This window comes from Pholis gunnellus, assembly GCF_910591455.1.
Source record: "Pholis gunnellus genome assembly, chromosome: 24".
NCBI classification, from domain to species: domain Eukaryota; kingdom Metazoa; phylum Chordata; class Actinopteri; order Perciformes; family Pholidae; genus Pholis; species Pholis gunnellus.
In genome coordinates this window covers 578,458-598,457 of record NC_136551.1, presented here as the reverse complement: position 1 = coordinate 598,457, position 20,000 = coordinate 578,458, and the positions used below count along the sequence as shown (strand labels likewise).

At 47.0% G+C, this 20,000-nt stretch overlaps 1 protein-coding gene across 2 annotated transcripts in view; it reads left to right on the top strand.

Annotated features, from left to right (window-relative positions):
* The window catches only part of agap1 (ArfGAP with GTPase domain, ankyrin repeat and PH domain 1), a 74,147-nt gene that overhangs the window by 29,153 nt on the left and 24,994 nt on the right, over window positions 1-20,000 (top strand). For both annotated transcript variants that reach the window (XM_079185690.1, XM_079185689.1), the window contains exons 7-10: window positions 1,193-1,320; window positions 2,038-2,193; window positions 2,643-2,735; window positions 15,476-15,580. In XM_079185690.1, coding sequence (XP_079041816.1) covers window positions 1,193-1,320; window positions 2,038-2,193; window positions 2,643-2,735; window positions 15,476-15,580 — 482 coding nt within the window. The remainder of the gene's footprint in view (window positions 1-1,192; window positions 1,321-2,037; window positions 2,194-2,642; window positions 2,736-15,475; window positions 15,581-20,000) is intronic.

Below are 20,000 nucleotides of genomic sequence, written 5' to 3'. Positions count from 1 at the left end.
CTCAGAGACACTAAACGACCACAGAGACACTAAACGACCACAAAGAGACATTAAACAACCTCAAAGAGACACTAAACGACCTCAAAGAGACATTAAACAACCTCAAAGAGACACTACACGACCACAGAGACACTAAACAACTACAGAGAGACACAAACAAGCTGATTTATGAGCATTTCCTAGAAACGAACAACTATTAACATGATATATCTTCTGAACGTGTACGACACACCGAGTCTAAAAATATGTTTTGTGTCGTGTGTGTGTTTTTAAGCCACGTCTTCACACATTTTATCAGCAGTTTCTCCTAAAAAAGAAGGTGAAATGTGTATGAAACCTGGAAACACAGGTGTAAAACCAAAAGGAAAGAAGACATATATATAATATATATGTTCAGACTTGACAGTGAAACACTGCAGTGCCCCCCCCCCTCTCTTTATGGGAGGTGCAGCCCCGTCATAAATCCGATCAAAGGGGAGACGTTTCCATTAGGAGGAAGTGGCAGCTTCTCAGAGCAGAACAGAGATTGATGGACAAAGTTAAATTGCATTAAGCGAGCAGTTTAAACATTTAGCGCGGCCTTATCATAACTGGTCCTCACACTTAAAGAAGGTAAAATACAACCTGCCAGGTGTGAGCAGCACAGGTACACACACACACACACACAGGTATGTGACCAGACTCCATGAATAATTCCATCAGGATTAGAGATGTGTTTTAGTGACTCCATTATCTCTGTTCCAATAAACACAGAGCGCCTTGTTTCACGCTCTCACAGGTGATGAAGCCATTGTTTTAATTGGAGCTCGTTAAAGCCCCCCCCCCCCCCCCCCCCCCCCCCCAGGCTTCGTTAACGAGGAGACGCTCGTAAACATTTACCTCCGGGTGACTCGAGGCCGACGCAAGGGCGACGACAAGAGAGAAGAAAGTTATTCTCTCTTTGATTACAGAGTTTATTTACTATCAGAAGAGCAGGAAGTCCACGTGTTTGTAGTTTTATTCATTATGAAAACTGTAGTTTCTAGAAGGACTTCAACTCGTCTTCAGACATTTGAAGAACTTCTCTGTGTCACGAGGATATTCACAAATAAACCGTTTACTTCAGCTATGTAATGCGGTCTGAGCTCCTCGGTGAGACTCAGAAGCCATGTTGGATCCTCGTGGGTCATGTGACGTGTGTTTCGTGTTTCAGTCGCCCAGAAGATCGTGGCCACCAGGAAGAAGCAGCAGCTCTCCATCGGGCCGTGCAAGTCGCTGCCCAACTCCCCGAGCCACTCGTCCGTCTGCGCCACGCAGGTGTCAGCCGTCCACGTCAGCCAGGTCAGAGGTCACATTATTTAAACTGTCAGAGGTCAGAGGTCACATTATTTAAACTGTTAGAGGTCAGAGGTCACATTATTTAAACTGTTAGAGGTCAGAGGTCACATTATTTAAACTGTCAGAGGTCAGAGGTCACATTATTTAAACTGTTAGAGGTCAGAGGTCACATTATTTAAACTGTTAGAGGACAGAGGTCACATTATTTAAACTGTCAGAGGTCAGAGGTCACATTATTTAAACTGTTAGAGGTCAGAGGTCACATTGTTTAAACTGTTAGAGGACAGAGGTCACATTGTTTAAACTGTTAGAGGTCAGAGGTCACATTGTTTAAACTGTTAGAGGTCAGAGGTCACATTATTTAAACTGTTAGAGGACAGAGGTCACATTGTTTAAACTGTTAGAGGTCAGAGGTCACATTATTTAAACTGTTAGAGGACAGAGGTCACATTATTTAAACTGTTAGAGGTCAGAGGTCACATTATTTAAACTGTTAGAGGTCAGAGGTCACATTATTTAAACTGTTAGAGGTCAGAGGTCACATTATTTAAACTGTTAGAGGTCAGAGGTCACATTATTTAAACTGTTAGAGGACAGAGGTCACATTATTTAAACTGTTAGAGGTCAGAGGTCACATTATTTAAACTGTTAGAGGTCAGAGGTCACATTATTTAAACTGTTAGAGGTCACAACATTTCTTCTTCTTCTTCTTCTTCTCAGACGAGTAACGGCGGCGGCAGCCTGAGCGACTACTCGTCGTCGGTGCCGTCGACGCCGAGCACCAGCCAGAAGGAGCTCCGGATCGACGTGCCGCAGACCACCAACACGCCGACGCCCGTCAGGAAGCAGTCGAAGCGCCGCTCCAACCTCTTCACCGTGAGTCTGAGACACAAGTTTCACACTCATATTCATGTCATTTATGAAATGATTATTGAAGGAGACACAAACAGACAAACGATTACAAAGAGACACAACATGGCTGCAAAGAGACACTAAACGACCACAAAGAGACACAAAACGACCACAAAGAGACACAAAACGACCACAAAGAGACACAAAACAACCACAAAGAGACACAAAACGACCACAGAGAAGCGTGAATCGACTAGAAACTGTGCAGTGTTTGTGTCTTGTCACTCTGGGGGTCTTGTCCCTGTATAACAGGTTTCAGATCATCTGTGTGGGGGGGGGGGGGGCATTGTCTCATAATCCCTCCAGAGCCTCTACTCATTCTATCTCCTGCTTGTTAAGACCTTTCATGTTGCCGCTGTGCAGTGAAAGCCGGTTTAATGTGGATAATAACGGGTTTTTATTTGGTCCCACAGTCCAGGAAGGCCAGCGAGCCGGACAAGGACAAGAAAGGCCTGGAGGCTCGAGCCGACAGCATCGGCAGCGGGCGAGCCATCCCCATCAAACAGGTGAGACTTCCTGTCTGAGCGGCGTCCTGGGCCCTGATTATAACAGTGGAATCACACACTTAACATCAATTAGAGCCGAGGGGGCTCTCCTGGGTCCTCCAAACCGGCCCGCCTCCTCCTCCTCCTCTCCCTCTGCTCCTCCACTTCATCTCCTCCACTTCACCTCCCGCTTCGTGCCTCTCAAAGCCGCCCTTTGATGGGAGAAGAAGAGGAAACACGGAATCACGCATTCCTGCTGCGACGGAGAGCCGAGCACCTGAATCTGAGCTCTTAATTTGAAGAAAACGAGCGGTGTGTGTGTGTGTGTGTGTGTGTGTGTGTGTGTGTGTGTGTGTGTGTGTGTGTCTGTGTGTGTGTGTGTGTGTGTGTGTGGGGGGGGGTGCTTGTTTCTCCCGAAAAGCAAATCAGACAATTAACGAGCGCTAATCGCAGCCTCTTGTGTCGTCGCCGCGGCCTCGTTTGTAATCTGCTAATGAACAAATCGCTTCTCTGATTAGAGAGACACACGGGGGGGGGGGGGGGGGCGTTCAGTCACAGATCAGTGGAATCTAACTGTTGTTTCCCTGTGAGAGTCACTGCAGCTTCTTCTTCTCTCGGTGATGAGTTGATCACATGATGTCACAGAGTGTGTGAAGCTCTCAGGATTCATTTCTTTCATCATTTATTTCACATCACGTCTCCACAGAAGCGTTTCTGACACAATGTAGCGAAAGCAAACGGTTTCCCTTCAGTCTGAATGTTAAACGAGTAGAAGAGAAGATTCTTCCTCGTGACTCGTTGTTCCAGCAAAACTCTTCTTCAGTTTAACGGATTCTTCTTTAGTCGTGAACAATAAACCGTTTCAGTTCTTCGATAATAACTGTTCTTTTTAACATACTTCCTTTAAAATCCGGTAATATTCTGTATAATAAGCCGTGAACTCACGGAGTCGCACTAAGTTGAGTCTCTAATAATCACAGAACATTTAAAATGATATTCTGTTGATTCTGTCTCTCGCTGCTCCCGACTTCTTCTTCTGTTCATTCTGATCTTACACCTGAGTGTGTGTGTGTGTGTGTGTGTGTGTGTGTGTGTGTGTGTGTGTGTGTGTGTGTGTGTGTGTGTGTGTGTGTGTGTGTGTGTGTGTGTGTGTGTGTGTGTGTGTGTGTGTGTGTGTGTGTGTGTGTGTGTTTAAGCCACTTGTCCGCCTCCTGATCTCATTAGAGCGACTCTCCACCACTGGAGGTGACGGCGGTTCACTTCTCCTTTTGTTAACGGGGAACGCCTCCGTGAAGAGAGTCCAGCGCTCATTAAAACCACACACACACACACACACACACACACACACACACACACACACTGAGACCAGGACTCTGTTGGTTATAATGGGTAGAGGGCGGGTTTCTACTCTGAGGCAATTATCCACACAAACTGCACGTATCATGTCCAGAGAAGCTCTTCTACACACTGTGTGTGTGTGTGTGTGTGTGTGTGTGTGTGTGTGTGTGTGTGTGTGTGGGTCGAGGTCACGTCTTCGTCATCATCACCTTCATCACTGCAGCTCACAGCCGGAGTTCAGGAGGAAACGATGTCCAACAGAGTCGCTTACAGACGGATTCTGGTGTTTCTTTGAGAGAATGTGGAGTTTCTTTCTGTTTCTTTTTAGCTCCTTTAAACATTATATTAATGTTTTTATTGTGGATTAATATCTGGAGGCAGAATTCAATCACACGTCCTGACAGAAATGTCTTGAAACATTCATTTAAATGTACTTTCGTTGTTTAAATATCTCAGAATATAATTTATTCATAACTCTGACGAGTTAAATTTATATTTATCCGACACAATGAAAGAGTTTAAACGGTGCGTTCTAATGAATGTGGACCTGCACGAGGATCTGAAAGAGTAAAACCGGCTCATGTGGAGACGAGGACGAGGCGTCCAGCGGAGACGCATGAAACCACAGAGGAAGAAGCGCTGGCTTGTTCCTAGCAGCCGATTGGTCGGTTCTCTCCCCTCCGGTCCAGCTTTTTTGTTGTTTACAGCGGCTTGTTGACGTTGCGGGGCTCCTCCGACATCTGTTCCACGACGCTAATTAGCTGCTAATTACCGAAAAAAAACAAAAAACTAACAAATTAATTTGAGCAGCAGCAGCCGAGCCGCTCGGGACCGCAGACGTCCCTCTAAACCACGTCTGAGCTCAGAGACGGTGGACCGGGGGCCGGCTGGTGGTTTGTCTGCCCCTCCTGGGACCAGGACTAACAACGGCTTCTGTTACTGGTGCAGTAAATGAACGAGGCTCAGCTCCTCGTTGAAGGCCGAGAGGAGGAAGTGGTTCACAGATCTGTGATGTCAACGATAGAACTTTACTTACACTGCAAGGGTTAACGTTAAAACTTTATTTACACTGCAAGGGTTAACGATAAAACTTTATTTACACTGCAAGGGTTAACGATAAAACTTTATTTACACTGCAAGGGTTAACGATAAAACTTTATTTACACTGCAAGGGTTAACGTTAAAACTTTATTTACACTGCAAGGGTTAACGATAAAACTTTATTTACACTGCAAGGGTTAACGATAAAACTTTATTTACACTGCAAGGGTTAACGATAAAACTTTATTTACACTGCAAGGGTTAACGATAAAACTTTATTTACACTGCGATGGTCTTGTTAAAACTTTATTTACACTGCAAGGGTTAACGATAAAACTTTATTTACACTGCGATGGTTAACGTTAAAACTTTATTTACACTGCAAGGGTTAACGATAAAACTTTATTTACACTGCAAGGGTTAACGATAAAACTTTATTTACACTGCAAGGGTTAACGATAAAACTTTATTTACACTGCAAGGGTTAACGTTAAAACTTTATTTACACTGCAAGGGTTAACGTTAAAACTTTATTTACACTGCAAGGGTTAACGTTAAAACTTTATTTACACTGCAAGGGTTAACGTTAAAACTTTATTTACACTGCAAGGGTTAACGTTAAAACTTTATTTACACTGCGATGGTTAATGATAAAACTTTATTTACGCTGCGATGGTTAACGATAAAACTTTATTTACACTGCAAGGGTTAACGTTAAAACTTTATTTACACTGCGATGGTTAACGTTAAAACTTTATTTACGCTGCGATGGTTAACGATAAAACTTTATTTACACTGCGATGGTTAACGTTAACTCTACTTACGCTGCGATGGTTAACGTTAAAGAGGGTCGACTAGCCCCCAGAAAAATCTGGATCCACTTCCTACTTGACCTTTGACCTTACCATTATAACCACCGTCGTGTTTCTTGTTAAATTACAGAACATTTCACTCCCATAACCGATAGAAATGAGTACGAATGAGCCGTTTTTGTTCTTCAGTTTGTTATAAAAACACGGTATGCACCAGAGACCACGTTGGCGGACTCTTGCGTCCCCCGTCTTTAGTTGTGTAACTGACCTCAGAGTAATCGACCTCCCGCTGCAGAAGAACATTCACCCTCTGATTTCCTGCAGAAGTCTCGAGGCCTCGGACGCTGCTTTGCCGTCTTCTTCTTCTTCACTGATTAGTGTCGAGGTTGTAATTGCCTCTCGCGGGGCTGCAGACGAGCGCGGGGCTGGGTGGTTTTGACAAGTCTACTCGTCCCCCCTCGGCGCCGGGCCGCTTTGTAAGGAGTTAAATTGGATGGTTAATTCGGGTGTTATTTACCCTGTAATTCATTAGTTTCGCCCCGCCATTGGCAGCGGGCAGGCTGTAATTTCACGCTTCGCAATAAAAGATGTCTCATAATCTGCTTCATTTAGCAGCCAAAGAATTTAATGAAATTAACTGCGGCCCTAATTAAGACGGTGAATATTAAAGACCTGCTATCAAGGGCTTTAACGAGGGCGACACGATCCGCCTTCCGCCCGGATTGGAAAAATATCATTTCCCTGGGAAAGGTTGTCACCGCTCGGAGCCATTTTGGCCATGATGACATTTTTGTCATGCACACTAACCCCTGGAAATTAGATTTTTCTCGTGGGGGGGGGGGGGGTGTCTCTCTCTTTTTAGTTTGAGAAATAATTAAAACAAGGAACACAGGCGTCAATCAAAGAGCATTTTTAGATCGTGCTCATTACGCCTCGGCACGGCGGTCTCCACGGAGCGCTCGCTGGCGGCGGCGGCGGGGGCGGGGGGGGTGTGGGTCGCTCTGAGCGCGCTCAATGCGTCCCCGCGGCCACTTTGTTGTGTTTGTGTACCGTCAGTGGTGACCTGAGGGGGGGGGGGGGGTCTCCCGCTGGTTTTCTTCCTCACTCTTCCTGCCTCTCTCCGGTCGTCGGAGTCGAGCAAGTTTTTTCTTTTCATCCGCTAATGAAGTGAGACTGCTGAAGTAAGGTTTGGATAATTGAGTTTCTAATTAATTACCCAGAACTCTTATCAGATAAATCAGCTCCCCTCTCTCTCTTCTTCTGTGGTGTTTTATTTGATGTGGTCTGCGTCCTGCCCTCTCCGCCGTCCTTGCCTCATCAACGCCGACCTTGTGGCGGAGACCGACGCCGGCGAGCGTCTGTTCTGATGTTTCGTCGTGGAGGTTTTTACCTTTAACTTGTTTGTCTCCTGTAGCGACCGTCGTCGGGTTCGAGGGCCTCACGGAGAGAAGAGATGCTTTAAAGCAGCTCCACCAAGGCTGCACAGTCTGAGAAAATATAAAACCATCTTTGTTAAGATGTAGTGCTTGTTTCTTAAGACAATCCCTTATCAAAAATATTAAATCCTGCATCATTTAAATCTGAAATTAGGTTCAAGTTAACTTAAACACACACATGTAGATGCAGTTGATGTCTTCTAATCTTTGTGTTGATTTCATGACCACAAACTTATTTATTTTAAGCACAAGTTGAAGTCTTATTCCTGTGAAATATCAGGATTTATTTTAATCTGAAAGGTCAGAAACGTCTTGTTGTTTGGGTGGAAAACTGAATATTTTCCGACCTTCTGAAAGTCCTTTAATATGAGATAATCCGAGAAGGAATGAGCTCCTTTATGTGGACACCAGTAGTTCGTATCTTCTCCCCACCAGGTGACGTTTACCTGGAGTCTCTTTGCTTTTATTCCTTTCTCTGGCCGTGATTAGACCAACGCTCTCTCGTCCGTCTGAGAGGATGATGGATGAGCTGCGACCGCCGCTCAAGCCGGATCAGATGGCCGCCGCCGATAGACGAAGGGGGAGCGTCCGGCTTCCCTCGGTGACACCTCTAATTTAGCCTCCTGCTCTCTGGAGACGAGGAAGAACAAAAGGTCTTCGACCCCCCCATTTCCAGATCGTCCTGGTCCCCGTATCTCCTCTACGATCCGCTGTCATTCCCTTCAAGAGGCCGGGGGAAGAGTCCATTGTCTGAGGAAAATAGGGGGGTGATTGAGTGATTAGAGGGTAGATTAGTCCCCATCTATAGCCGGACAGGAGGAAACAAACCTTTGAGAGAGTTCCTTTCTTGTGCTGTTCAGATTCACACAATGGAAGGAAGGTTTACTAGCTGTTGGATTGTTCAGATTTATGAGATAGAAAACATTTATTTTATGACGATGATGGGACGCAGGCTTCGACGACGACGGGCGGGAAGTAGGCAACGACGGGACGTAGGAAGTAGGAGACAACGAGACGGGACGTAGGAAGTAGGCAACGACGGGATGTAGGAAGTAGTCGACAACGAGACGTAGGAAGTAGTCGACAACGAGACGGGACGTAGGCGACAACGAGACGGGACGTAGGCGACAACGAAACGTAGGAAGTAGGCGACAACGAGACGGGACGTAGGAAGTAGTCGACAACGAGACGGGACGTAGGCGACAACGAGACGTAGGAAGTAGTCGACAACAAGACGGGACGTAGGCGACAACGAGACGTAGGAAGTAGGCGACAACGAGACGGGACGTAGGAAGTAGTCGACAACGAGACGGGACGTAGGCGACAACGAGACGTAGGAAGTAGGCGACAACGAGACGGGACGTAGGCGACAACGAGACGTAGGAAGTAGTCGACAACGAGACGGGACGTAGGCGACAACGAGACGTAGGAAGTAGGCGACAACGTGACGGGACGTAGGAAGTAGGCGACAACGAGACGTAGGAAGTAGGCGACAACGAGACGGGGTCAGCGTTGTTTACTAGAAAGAATTTCACCGTTTGTCATTTCTCTGGATTTTGCCGTGTTGTTCAATCCCTAAACTTAACATGAAAGAGTTTCTTCCTTTCCAGCGCGTGGCTGCCGTTAATCAGAGACCCTCGGGTTTGAGCCCTGCGAGCGTTTCTTCGGATGCGTCGTCGTCTTAACGAATGACTTCATGTCTCGGCTCCCCCCCCCCCGAGCTAGCGACCTTTTCTTAAGCACTCCACCGCGATACCTCACCGAGGAGAAGAAGAAGTGTCAGTATGAGAGGAGAGTGTGTGTCCCGGGGAGTTTTTTAGGGATCTATAACTAGTATTTATTCCTATTAGAGAAAACTTGCATCCTTCCTGTTTCCGCCCACTTGAACTCAACTCTTTTGTTTGGATCTTTAAAGAACAACCGTACAGTTGTAAATCTCAGTAATGCCCTTGGACGTTTTCGGATGCCTAACAAATGACTTCATCTCCTCGCCGCCCCCCCACGTCCCCCCCCAAGCTAGCGACCTTTTCCTAAGCACTACCCCACAATACTTCACCGGGGCGGAGAAGTGCCTCGGTGCAGCGAGGAGAGAGTATATCTGAGGATGTATTTATCTCCGCACATCTATTTTCCCATGTGGAGACCTTGTGAGCTGTCATGGCTGCCCCCCCCCCCCCATCCCTCCCTCCCCGAAGGTAAAATAAGAGGCGACGTGTGTGTGTCATGAAGCCCGGGGAGGTGAATAATGAAAGATATTACCCATCAGGAGGGTTTTCGACGCGGCGTTCAATTAGCCTTCCCCTCCAGCAAACTGATCGCTTGTCATCCTCTGGATGGATGGCCAAAATTAATTTGCTGACATCTCCCTCCCCAAATACCAGGTCTGGATGGGAAAGTGTAAGAAATATTGTCTCACCCCCAGTTTAGTTCAGTCCAGGCCTCCAGAACCATCTAGTTAAACATCAGTCAGAGATCCTACTGACCTTCTCATTTAGTCTCTTCTCTGCCCGGATGCTGTCGTTTTTATTTCACGTTAAAGAGATCGATCCCTCAGAAATACAATAAGATTAAAGGACAATGTTCCTTTTTTTATTTCGTTTATGTTTTTATGAAAAAGTGAAGGAAAAAAAGACTCATAGCTTTTGATATTTGTATCAACTGGAAGTTTGTTCTTTTATTTGAAGTCTCTGCAACCAACATATATATATATATATATATATATATATAATTAGGCGACAACGGCGAGACGTAGAAAACGTAGGCGACAACGGCGAGACGTAGGAAAACGTAGGCGACAACGGCGAGACGTAGGAAAACGTAGGCGACAACGGCGAGACGTAGGAAAACGTAGGCGACAACGGCGAGACGTAGGAAAACGTAGGCGACAACGGCGAGACGTAGGAAAACGTAGGCGACAACGGCGAGACGTAGAAAAACGTAGGCGACAACAGCGAGACGTAGAAAAACGTAGGCGACAACGCAGAGACGTAGAAAACGTAGGCGACAACGTAGAGACGTAGGAAAACGTAGGCGACAACGGCGAGACGTAGGAAAACGTAGGCGACAACGGCGAGACGTAGAAAACGTAGGCGACAACGGCGAGACGTAGGAAAACGTAGGCGACAACGGAGAGACGTAGAAAAACGTAGGCGACAACGGCGAGACGTAGAAAACGTAGGCGACAACGCAGAGACGTAGAAAACGTAGGCGACAACGTAGAGACGTAGGAAAACGTAGGCGACAACGCAGAGACGTAGAAAACGTAGGCGACAACGGCGAGACGTAGAAAAACGTAGGCGACAACGGCGAGACGTAGGAAACGTAGGCGACAACGTAGAGACGTAGGAAACGTAGGCGACAACGCAGAGACGTAGGAAACGTAGGCGACAACGTAGAGACGTAGGAAACGTAGGCGACAACGCAGAGACGTAGAAAACGTAGGCGACAACGCAGAGACGTAGAAAACGTAGGCGACAACGCAGAGACGTAGAAAAACGTAGGCGACAACGGCGAGACGTAGGAAAACGTAGGCGACAACGCAGAGACGTAGAAAACGTAGGCGACAACGCAGAGACATAGAAAACGTAGGCGACAACGCAGAGACGTAGAAAAACGTAGGCGACAACGGCGAGATGTAGAAAACGTAGGCGACAACGCAGAGACGTAGAAAACGTAGGCGACAACGGAGAGACGTAGAAAAACGTAGGCGACAACGCAGAGACGTAGAAAAACGTAGGCGACAACGCAGAGACGTAGAAAACGTAGGCGACAACGGAGAGACGTAGAAAAACGTAGGCGACAGCGGCGAGACGTAGAAAACGTAGGCGACAACGGCGAGACGTAGAAAAACGTAGGCGACAACGGCGAGACGTAGAAAAACGGGATGTAGGCAACAACGATGTGACGTATAAGACAACGTAACCTGAACGAGACGGTACGATGTCAGAGACGATGATGAGACGTAACAGACAGGACGTAGACAAAGACTGAGCTGATGGACTACAGGACGTCTGGTGCAGGTGATGGCCACAGGACGTAGATGACGTTGGGATATTGGTGATTTAGTGCGTTTGCATTATTCAGACGGGAATCAAAAAGTAACCAGATCAAGTGTCTCCAATGGAACATGGATGTTGGCGAGAAAAGGACTCCGCGGTCCCTCGATGATCATTAAACGTCCACATAATCCGTGTAAGTCCGTTGATTGATTAAAATGGAAAACCCTCCCACGAGGGCGCCGCTGACCTCAGAAGTCTTAATTGATGTAAACACACATCCTCCGTCTCTGCCTGGGAACATGTTGCTGCTCGCTCACTAACGGGCAGTAACGGATGATCAGCTGGCCTGACAGCTGCACGGCTGCCGGCAGCTTTCACTTCAGAGCAGCAGGAAGCTCGTCAAGTCGCGTTTACTGCACCGTGGGGAAACCCTGTTGTTGTTGCAGCGCGCACACACACACACACACACACACTGTTTTACTTCCTCTTGACATGAGCTGAAATTAGTGTTAATCACTGGAAACAACATTGAGCGACCTGACGAAGCTCTTAAAAGCTGATAATGTGCCAGTAACTGATCCTCTGAATCAGATTAGCAGCTTCTAAACCTCTGGAACTCAGCTTTCATAGCTGGCTTCTTATGAGTATAATGTGTTGGATGTTTAAACATCTGTATCGCTGAGTTAATCTGCACCGGGCCTCGTGTTTACCACGGCGGTCTTGGACCAAAACCAAGACCATGAGCGTAGCCGCCGTTAGCATGTAGCTTTATTGTGCAGAGAGGAACCCGTCCTCGTTGTCCGTCTGTATTTACTCCAGGATCTCACCTCGTGGACTCTGTGGGATTCTTTCTGGCGTCCGTCAGACCGCCGCCGCCTCCCGTCTCCGTCACTCTGAAGCGCCCCCCCCCCCCCCCCTTTCCTGGCGTCGTGTCAGCGCCAATTAAACGCCAAATGTGCCGTCACCGGCGGCGAGGGGTCACCCAGGGCCCGTCCCGCCGCCACCGAGCGCCGTAATGAAAGCTGAGCGGAGAGCGAGGGCTCCTGTCCATCTCCCCCTCCCCCTCTTCTTCTTCTGTGGTGCCCCCCCCCCCCCAGCCCCCCATCTCCCTTCACGGCTGGACTCTATTAATATCCTCTGTCGGAGTGTTAATGTTGTAGAGGTCCAGTGAAGTGACACGCGTGGCAGCGCGGCTGTAATTGCTAATCAGCGGACAGTTTTATCCCCCCCTGCCTCTCTGATCTCCCTCTCTCTCCCTCTCTCTCTCTCTCTCTCTCCCTCTCTCTCCCTCTCTCTCTCGGCTTCTCTTTGACCTTCTGCCTCTCTCTCTCTCTCTCTCTCTCTCTCTCTCTCTCTCTCTCTCTCTCTCTCTCTTTCTAACCTAATGAATCCGGCTCAAATGAAGTGTGGGCGGGCGGGCGCTGGGCCTAAGCGGCCAGTGAGCCGCGGCTGATGTGCGTAGGAGAGCCGAGTGTTTAAAAAACGAGTCAGACAATTAAATCAGTGCTGATTTCTCGTTCAGACGTTGTGTTGTGAGGAGACTCTGATCCTCTGCTGGCTGTGAGCTCGTTATCTCTGCTCCAGAAACCTCTGGATGGGATTTAGATCCAATGTGCACAGAAACCAAAGAAACCACTTCAGCTCGTCTGGGTTACGTTACAGGAATCACATGTTTCTGTGTTTGTTTCTGTCTGGAGCACAACGTTCTGCTGCTCTATAGAAACACAACCAGGAGAGAACTAGAACCAGGAGAGAACCAGGAGGAGAGAACTAGAACCAGGAGAGAACCAGGAGGAGAGAACTAGAACCAGTAGAGAACCAGGAGGAGAGAACTAGAACCAGTAGAGAACCAGGAGGAGAGAACTAGAACCAGGAGAGAACCAGGAGGAGAGAACTAGAACCAGGAGAGAACCAGGAGGAGAGAACTAGAACACGTCTTCAGTGCAGAACAAGAAAAACAAGTTTCATTCCTTTCATCACTTCTTTCACACTGATTCTTTATATCAACAAGTGTTTCCAGTGAAGGATCCAAAAAAGAGATTCTACATGAATATGAAACTATTAACATGTTGCATCCTCTCTCTCCTCCTCTCTCCTCTCTCCTCTCCTCTCTCCTCTCTCCTCTCCTCTCTCCTCTCTCCTCTCCTCTCTCCTCTCCTCTCTCCTCTCCTCTCTCTTCTCCTCTCCTCTCTCCTCTCTCCTCTCCTCTCTCCTCTCCTCTCTCCTCTCCTCTCTCTTCTCCTCTCTCCTCTCCTCTCTCCTCTCTCTCCTCCTCTCTCCTCTCTCCTCTCCTCTCTCCTCTCTCCTCTCCTCTCTCCTCTCCTCTCTCCTCTCCTCTCTCTTCTCCTCTCTCCTCTCCTCTCTCCTCTCTCCTCTCCTCTCTCCTCTCCTCTCTCCTCTCCTCTCTCCTCTCCTCTCTCCTCCTCTCTCCTTTCCTCCTCTCCTCTCTCCTCCTCCTCTCTCCTCTCCTCTCTCCTCCTCTCTCCTCCTCTCTCCTCTCCTCTCTCCTCTCCTCTCTCCTCTCCTCTCTCCTCTCCTCCTCTCTCCTCTCTCCTCTCCTCTCTCCTCCTCTCTCCTTTCCTCCTCTCCTCTCTCCTCCTCCTCTCTCCTCTCCTCTCTCCTCCTCTCTCCTCCTCTCTCCTCTCCTCCTCTCTCCTTTCCTCCTCTCCTCTCTCCTCCTCCTCTCTCCTCTCCTCCTCTCTCCTCCTCTCTCCTCTCCTCTCTCCTCCTCTCCCCTCTCTCCTCTCCTCTCTCCTCCTCTCTCCTTTCCTCCTCTCCTCTCTCCTCCTCCTTTCCTCCTCTCCTGTCTCCTCCTCATCTCTCCTCTCCTCCTCCTCTCCTCTCTCCTCTCTAAAGATGTCAGTTTTTACATCTTGTAAATGTGAACGATGTAGTTTTACTGATTGTTTCAAGAAAACATTTGTTTCAAATTCCGCCGCCGTGTTTTAGTGTTCAGAGAGAAACAAAAAGTACAATATTTACCTGTCTCAGTAGTACTCTTGTGTACTTGTACCTCGTGTCTGACGTGTGCTTCCTGTCTTAGTAGTACTCTTGTGTACTTGTACCTCGTGTCTGACGTGTGCTTCCTGTCTTAGTAGTACTCTTGTGTACTTGTACCTCATGTCTGACGTGTGCTTCCTGTCTCAGTAGTACTCTTGTGTACTTGTACCTCGTGTCTGACGTGTGCTTCCTGTCTTAGTAGTACTCTTGTGTACTTGTACCTCGTGTCTGACGTGTGCTTCCTGTCTCAGTAGTACTCTTGTGTACTTGTACCTCGTGTCTGACGTGTGCTTCCTGTCTCAGTAGTACTCTTGTGTACTTGTACCTCGTGTCTGACGTGTGCTTCCTGTCTTAGTAGTACTCTTGTGTACTTGTACCTCGTGTCTGACGTGTGCTTCCTGTCTTAGTAGTACTCTTGTGTACTTGTACCTCGTGTCTGACGTGTGCTTCCTGTCTTAGTAGTACTCTTGTGTACTTGTACCTCATGTCTGACGTGTGCTTCCTGTCTCAGTAGTACTCTTGTGTACTTGTACCTCGTGTCTGACGTGTGCTTCCTGTCTCAGTAGTACTCTTGTGTACTTGTACCTCATGTCTGACGTGTGCTTCCTGTCTCAGTAGTACTCTTGTGTACTTGTACCTCGTGTCTGACGTGTGCTTCCTGTCTCAGTAGTACTCTTGTGTACTTGTACCTCGTGTCTGACGTGTGCTTCCTGTCTCAGTAGTACTCTTGTGTACTTGTACCTCGTGTCTGACGTGTGCTTCCTGTCTCAGTAGTACTCTTGTGTACTTGTACCTCGTGTCTGACGTGTGCTTCCTGTCTTAGTAGTACTCTTGTGTACTTGTACCTCGTGTCTGACGTGTGCTTCCTGTCTCAGTAGTACTCTTGTGTACTTGTACCTCATGTCTGACGTGTGCTTCCTGTCTCAGTAGTACTCTTGTGTACTTGTACCTCATGTCTGACGTGTGCTTCCTGTCTCAGTAGTACTCTTGTGTACTTGTACCTCGTGTCTGACGTGTGCTTCCTGTCTCAGTAGTACTCTTGTGTACTTGTACCTCGTGTCTGACGTGTGCTTCCTGTCTCAGTAGTACTCTTGTGTACTTGTACCTCGTGTCTGACGTGTGCTTCCTGTCTTTAGGGGATGCTGCTGAAGAGAAGCGGTAAAACTCTCAACAAGGAGTGGAAGAAGAAGTACGTGACGCTGTGTGACAACGGACTGCTCACCTACCACCCCAGTCTGCATGTAGGACACACACACACACACACACACACACACACACACACACACACACTGCTCATGTATTAATGAGGACTCGTCATCTGTTTGCTCATATCAGCCGTAATGTCTCTGCTAATTGCACCGGCTCTCTGCCCTGTTGGCACAACATCCTGCACACACACACGCACACAAACGCACACACACACACGCAAGCACACACACACACACACAAACGCACACACACACACACACAAACGCACACACGCACTCGGAGCGTCACATTCGACAGGTTCTTTATTAAACGTTTATTTATTTTGTGAGCAGCTGCAGAATAAAGTAGGAAATCAATAAACAGATATTAATAAGACAACATATATATTAATAATATATATTTATTATATTTATTATAAATATATTATTAATATATATTTATTATAAATATATTAATATATATTTATTATATTTATTATAAATATATATATTAATATATGTTTAGAATATTTTGCTTCAACAAGAGTTTAATATATAAAATGAATTTATTAAATTGTGTTTTTAGAGTAAAAGTTCTCCGTTTTAATCTTAATTAATGAATTGATTGTTCTGTGAACTAAAGTGAACGCTTCCTAGTTTTGAGTCAGAATGCTAAATATTAGCTGCTATTAGCTTCTTAAAGACACATTTTAATATATTAGTTGTTTTGTTGGTTTGTCTCTAAAGACCTGGAAACATTTATAGCTGCGGCTAACAAATATTGTGTTGATATTTATTATAATAACACAATATGTGTTATTATAATAAATAATAACACATATTGTGTTGATATTTATTATAATAAATAACAACACAATATGTGTTATTATTTATTATAATAATTGTGTTATTTGCGTTAATCAGTGATTTTGTTTTGACACATTTACATTTTTTCTGTCCCAAGAAACAAAGAAACTCACATTCAAGAAGCTCTTATTAATTAACTGATACGAATAAACTCCCAGCATGCTCGTGGGGCGGCTCTGCTTTTTGAGCAAGGCGCTCCCCACGAGCCTGCAGGTCGTCGGTTCGATTCCCCCGTGGAGCGGAGAAAAGCCTTCACCGAGCTGCACACGTCCATCAGCGATTAGAGCAGCTGATGCAGTAAATTAGTGTTAAAACTCATCACTTAACACATCAACACACACTCATGAGTAAACACACACACACACACACACACACACAGCCTCCAGCACCAAACAGCTTCTTCTTCTTCTTTCTCTTTTTTTTTCGCGGGAGCGCGTTGCATCTGCAGCTCCGGCGTCAATTAGCGCGTTAGCGGAGGCTAATCGAATGAAAGTCAATCAGCGCCGCTAATTGCTCGACTATGTGCAAAGAAATCACATTAATGCCGCTAATTAAGAGGAAGAGGAAGAGGAAGAGGAAGAGGAGCGGGACAAAAGAAGAAGAGACTCCTGCTCCTGTAGCCACGCCCCCTACAGGTCAACACCTGACCTGCGTTCAGTATTTAGTATTATTTTAACAGGTTTTATAATTATTACACTAAAAACTCAACTTACTGGCTTTCAGCTGAAACTCAGGAGCTGCTAATGACTTAAATAATTAAAACAATGTAAACCAGAAACTATTATCTTACAGGATGATAAATAATCAATACAAATAAATCAATTTACAGACAAAGATTATTATTAAAATAATAAAAACATGTTAATAATCAATCTAGTAAAAAGATACAGAATGTAATTAAACAAGTTTAAATGATTAAACACGAAGATAATAATGAACAGATTATTATTATTATATTTATCCTCTAAAGTCTTGTGGGTCTGAGTCTAAATGCGGTGGACAAAATAACAGGAACAGCCCCGTGTGTGCTGTACCTAATAAAGTGGACACGTGTCTCTCTAATCCACGTTTAAACACTTCCTGTTCTTCTTCTTCTCCTCCTTCATCAGCCGGCGTCTCTTCTTCTTCTATCCGTCCGCTTTCAGTCGCTCTTTATGGATTTTCATGTGTCGGGTCCTGCTGCATCTTTATGCATCCATTTATACCAACACACACACACACACACACACACCAGCTGCCGTCGGGGTGTGTGTGTGTGTGTGTGTGTGTGTGTGTGTGTGTGTGTGTGTGTGTGTGTGTGTGTGTGTGTGTGTGTGTGTGTGTGTGTGTGTGTGTGTGTGTGTGTGTGTGTGTGTGTGTGTGTGTGTGTGTGGTCGATACACACATCCGTCCTGGACGCCGCGTGGACGACCGGGCCGATGATGAAAGCTCCCCGATGCAAATGGAGACTCAATTACCTCGGTCAATCTGTCGGAGGGCAGTGTGTGTGTGTGTGTGTGAGTGTGTGTGTGTGTGTGTGTGTGTGTGTGTGTGTGTGTGTGGAGGGTTTACCCAGCATGCCGCTGGCTCGAGGACTCTCCGGTGGCTTGTTAAGACGCCGTCGAGAGCACTTGGCTTTGAATTGGCCTTTTGTCAGCCGAGCTGCCAGAAGGAGGCGGAGCCACACCGGGGGACGGTGTGTGTGTGTGTGTGTGTGTGTGTGTGTGTGTGTGTGTGTGTGTGAGGACCAATTAGAGTCCTACAGCTGGACGGTGAGGACGTGGTCCTCCTGGTCCTCGTCGCTTTAGGGTTTATTTAAGGTTGTAATCAGGTTAATGTGAGCTTCAGCTCACAGGTGTTCTTCCTGTTTCTGTGTCTTCACTCTGTGGACGGACGTGTCCCCTAAAGACCTGGAACCTCTGGAGGACGTGAGGACCAGGAGACATAACACGTCTTCATCGCTTCCTCTAAACGTCCTCGCTTCCTCTAAACGTCCTCGCTTCCTCTAAACGTCCTCGCTTCCTCTAAACGTCCTCGCTTCCTTTAAACGTCCTCACTTCCTCTAAACGTCCTCGCTTCCTCTAAACGTCCTCGCTTCCTTTAAACGTCCTCGCTTCCTCTAAACGTCCTCGCTTCCTCTAAACGTCCTCGCTTCCTCTAAACGTCCTCGCTTCCTTTAAACGTCCTCGCTTCCTCTAAACGTCCTCGCTTCCTCTAAACGTCCTCGCTTCCTTTAAACGTCCTCGCTTCCTCTAAACGTCCTCGCTTCCTCTAAACGTCCTCGCTTCCTCTAAACGTCCTCGCTTCCTTTAAACGTCCTCGCTTCCTCTAAACGTCCTCGCTTCCTTTAAACGTCCTCGCTTCCTCTAAACGTCCTCGCTTCCTCTAAACGTCCTCGCTTCCTTTAAACGTCCTCGCTTCCTCTAAACGTCCTCGCTTCCTCTAAACGTCCTCGCTTCCTCTAAACGTCCTCGCTTCCTTTAAACGTCCTCGCTTCCTCTAAACGTCCTCGCTTCCTCTAAACGTCCTCGCTTCCTCTAAACGTCCTCGCTTCCTCTAAACGTCCTCGCTTCCTTTAAACGTCCTCACTTCCTCTAAACGTCCTCGCTTCCTTTAAACGTCCTCACTTCCTCTAAACGTCCTCGCTTCCTTTAAACGTCCTCACTTCCTTTAAACGTCCTCACTTCCTCTAAACGTCCTCGCTTCCTTTAAACGTCCTCGCTTCCTCTAAACGTCCTCTCTTCCTCTAAACGTCCTCGCTTCCTTTAAACGTCCTCGCTTCCTTTAAACGTCCTCACTTCCTCTAAACGTCCTCGCTTCCTTTAAACGTCCTCACTTCCTCTAAACGTCCTCGCTTCCTTTAAACGTCCTCACTTCCTTTAAACGTCCTCACTTCCTCTAAACGTCCTCACTTCCTCTAAACGTCCTCGCTTCCTTTAAACGTCCTCACTTCCTCTAAACGTCCTCGCTTCCTTTAAACGTCCTCACTTCCTTTAAACGTCCTCACTTCCTCTAAACGTCCTCGCTTCCTTTAAACGTCCTCACTTCCTCTGAACGTCCTCTCTTCCTCTAAACGTCCTCTCTTCCTCTGAACGTCCTCTTCGTCCCGTCTGAAGCGGTTCGGTGGGACCCGCGGTGGTTTTAATCCGTCCCAGCGGGTCGTGAGCTTTGTTTCTGCTCGTCTTCTTCATGTTGAAGAGGAGGCCCACCTCCCACAATGCCTTGCTCCTCTCCGGGGTCAGAGGGGGGGGGGGGGTGGATTAAACAAGCGCCTCTCGTCCCTGATTACCGTGTTTTCACTCACCTCTGTGATCCGGAGGAGAGCTCCTCATCGGGGGGCGGTGGAGGCGTTGGAGGCTCCCGGGCGGCGGGCCCGCCGTGTTTAGGGGGCGGAGCCAATCCGAGCCGGGCGAGCTCGGCCACTTCAGCGCCGCTTTGAGGGATTAGAGCGTCTTTGTCTCCGTCGTATAATTCAGGGATTTCTCTGCTTTATTATCCCGAGTTAATCCCCAGAAACACTTTGTTTAATCTCTTGTTGTTATTCACGTTCAGTTCATTCATCAACATCCTCAGCTACAGACTCTAAACGTGTCCTAAATGTCCTAAATGTCCTAAATGTCCTCGTCTC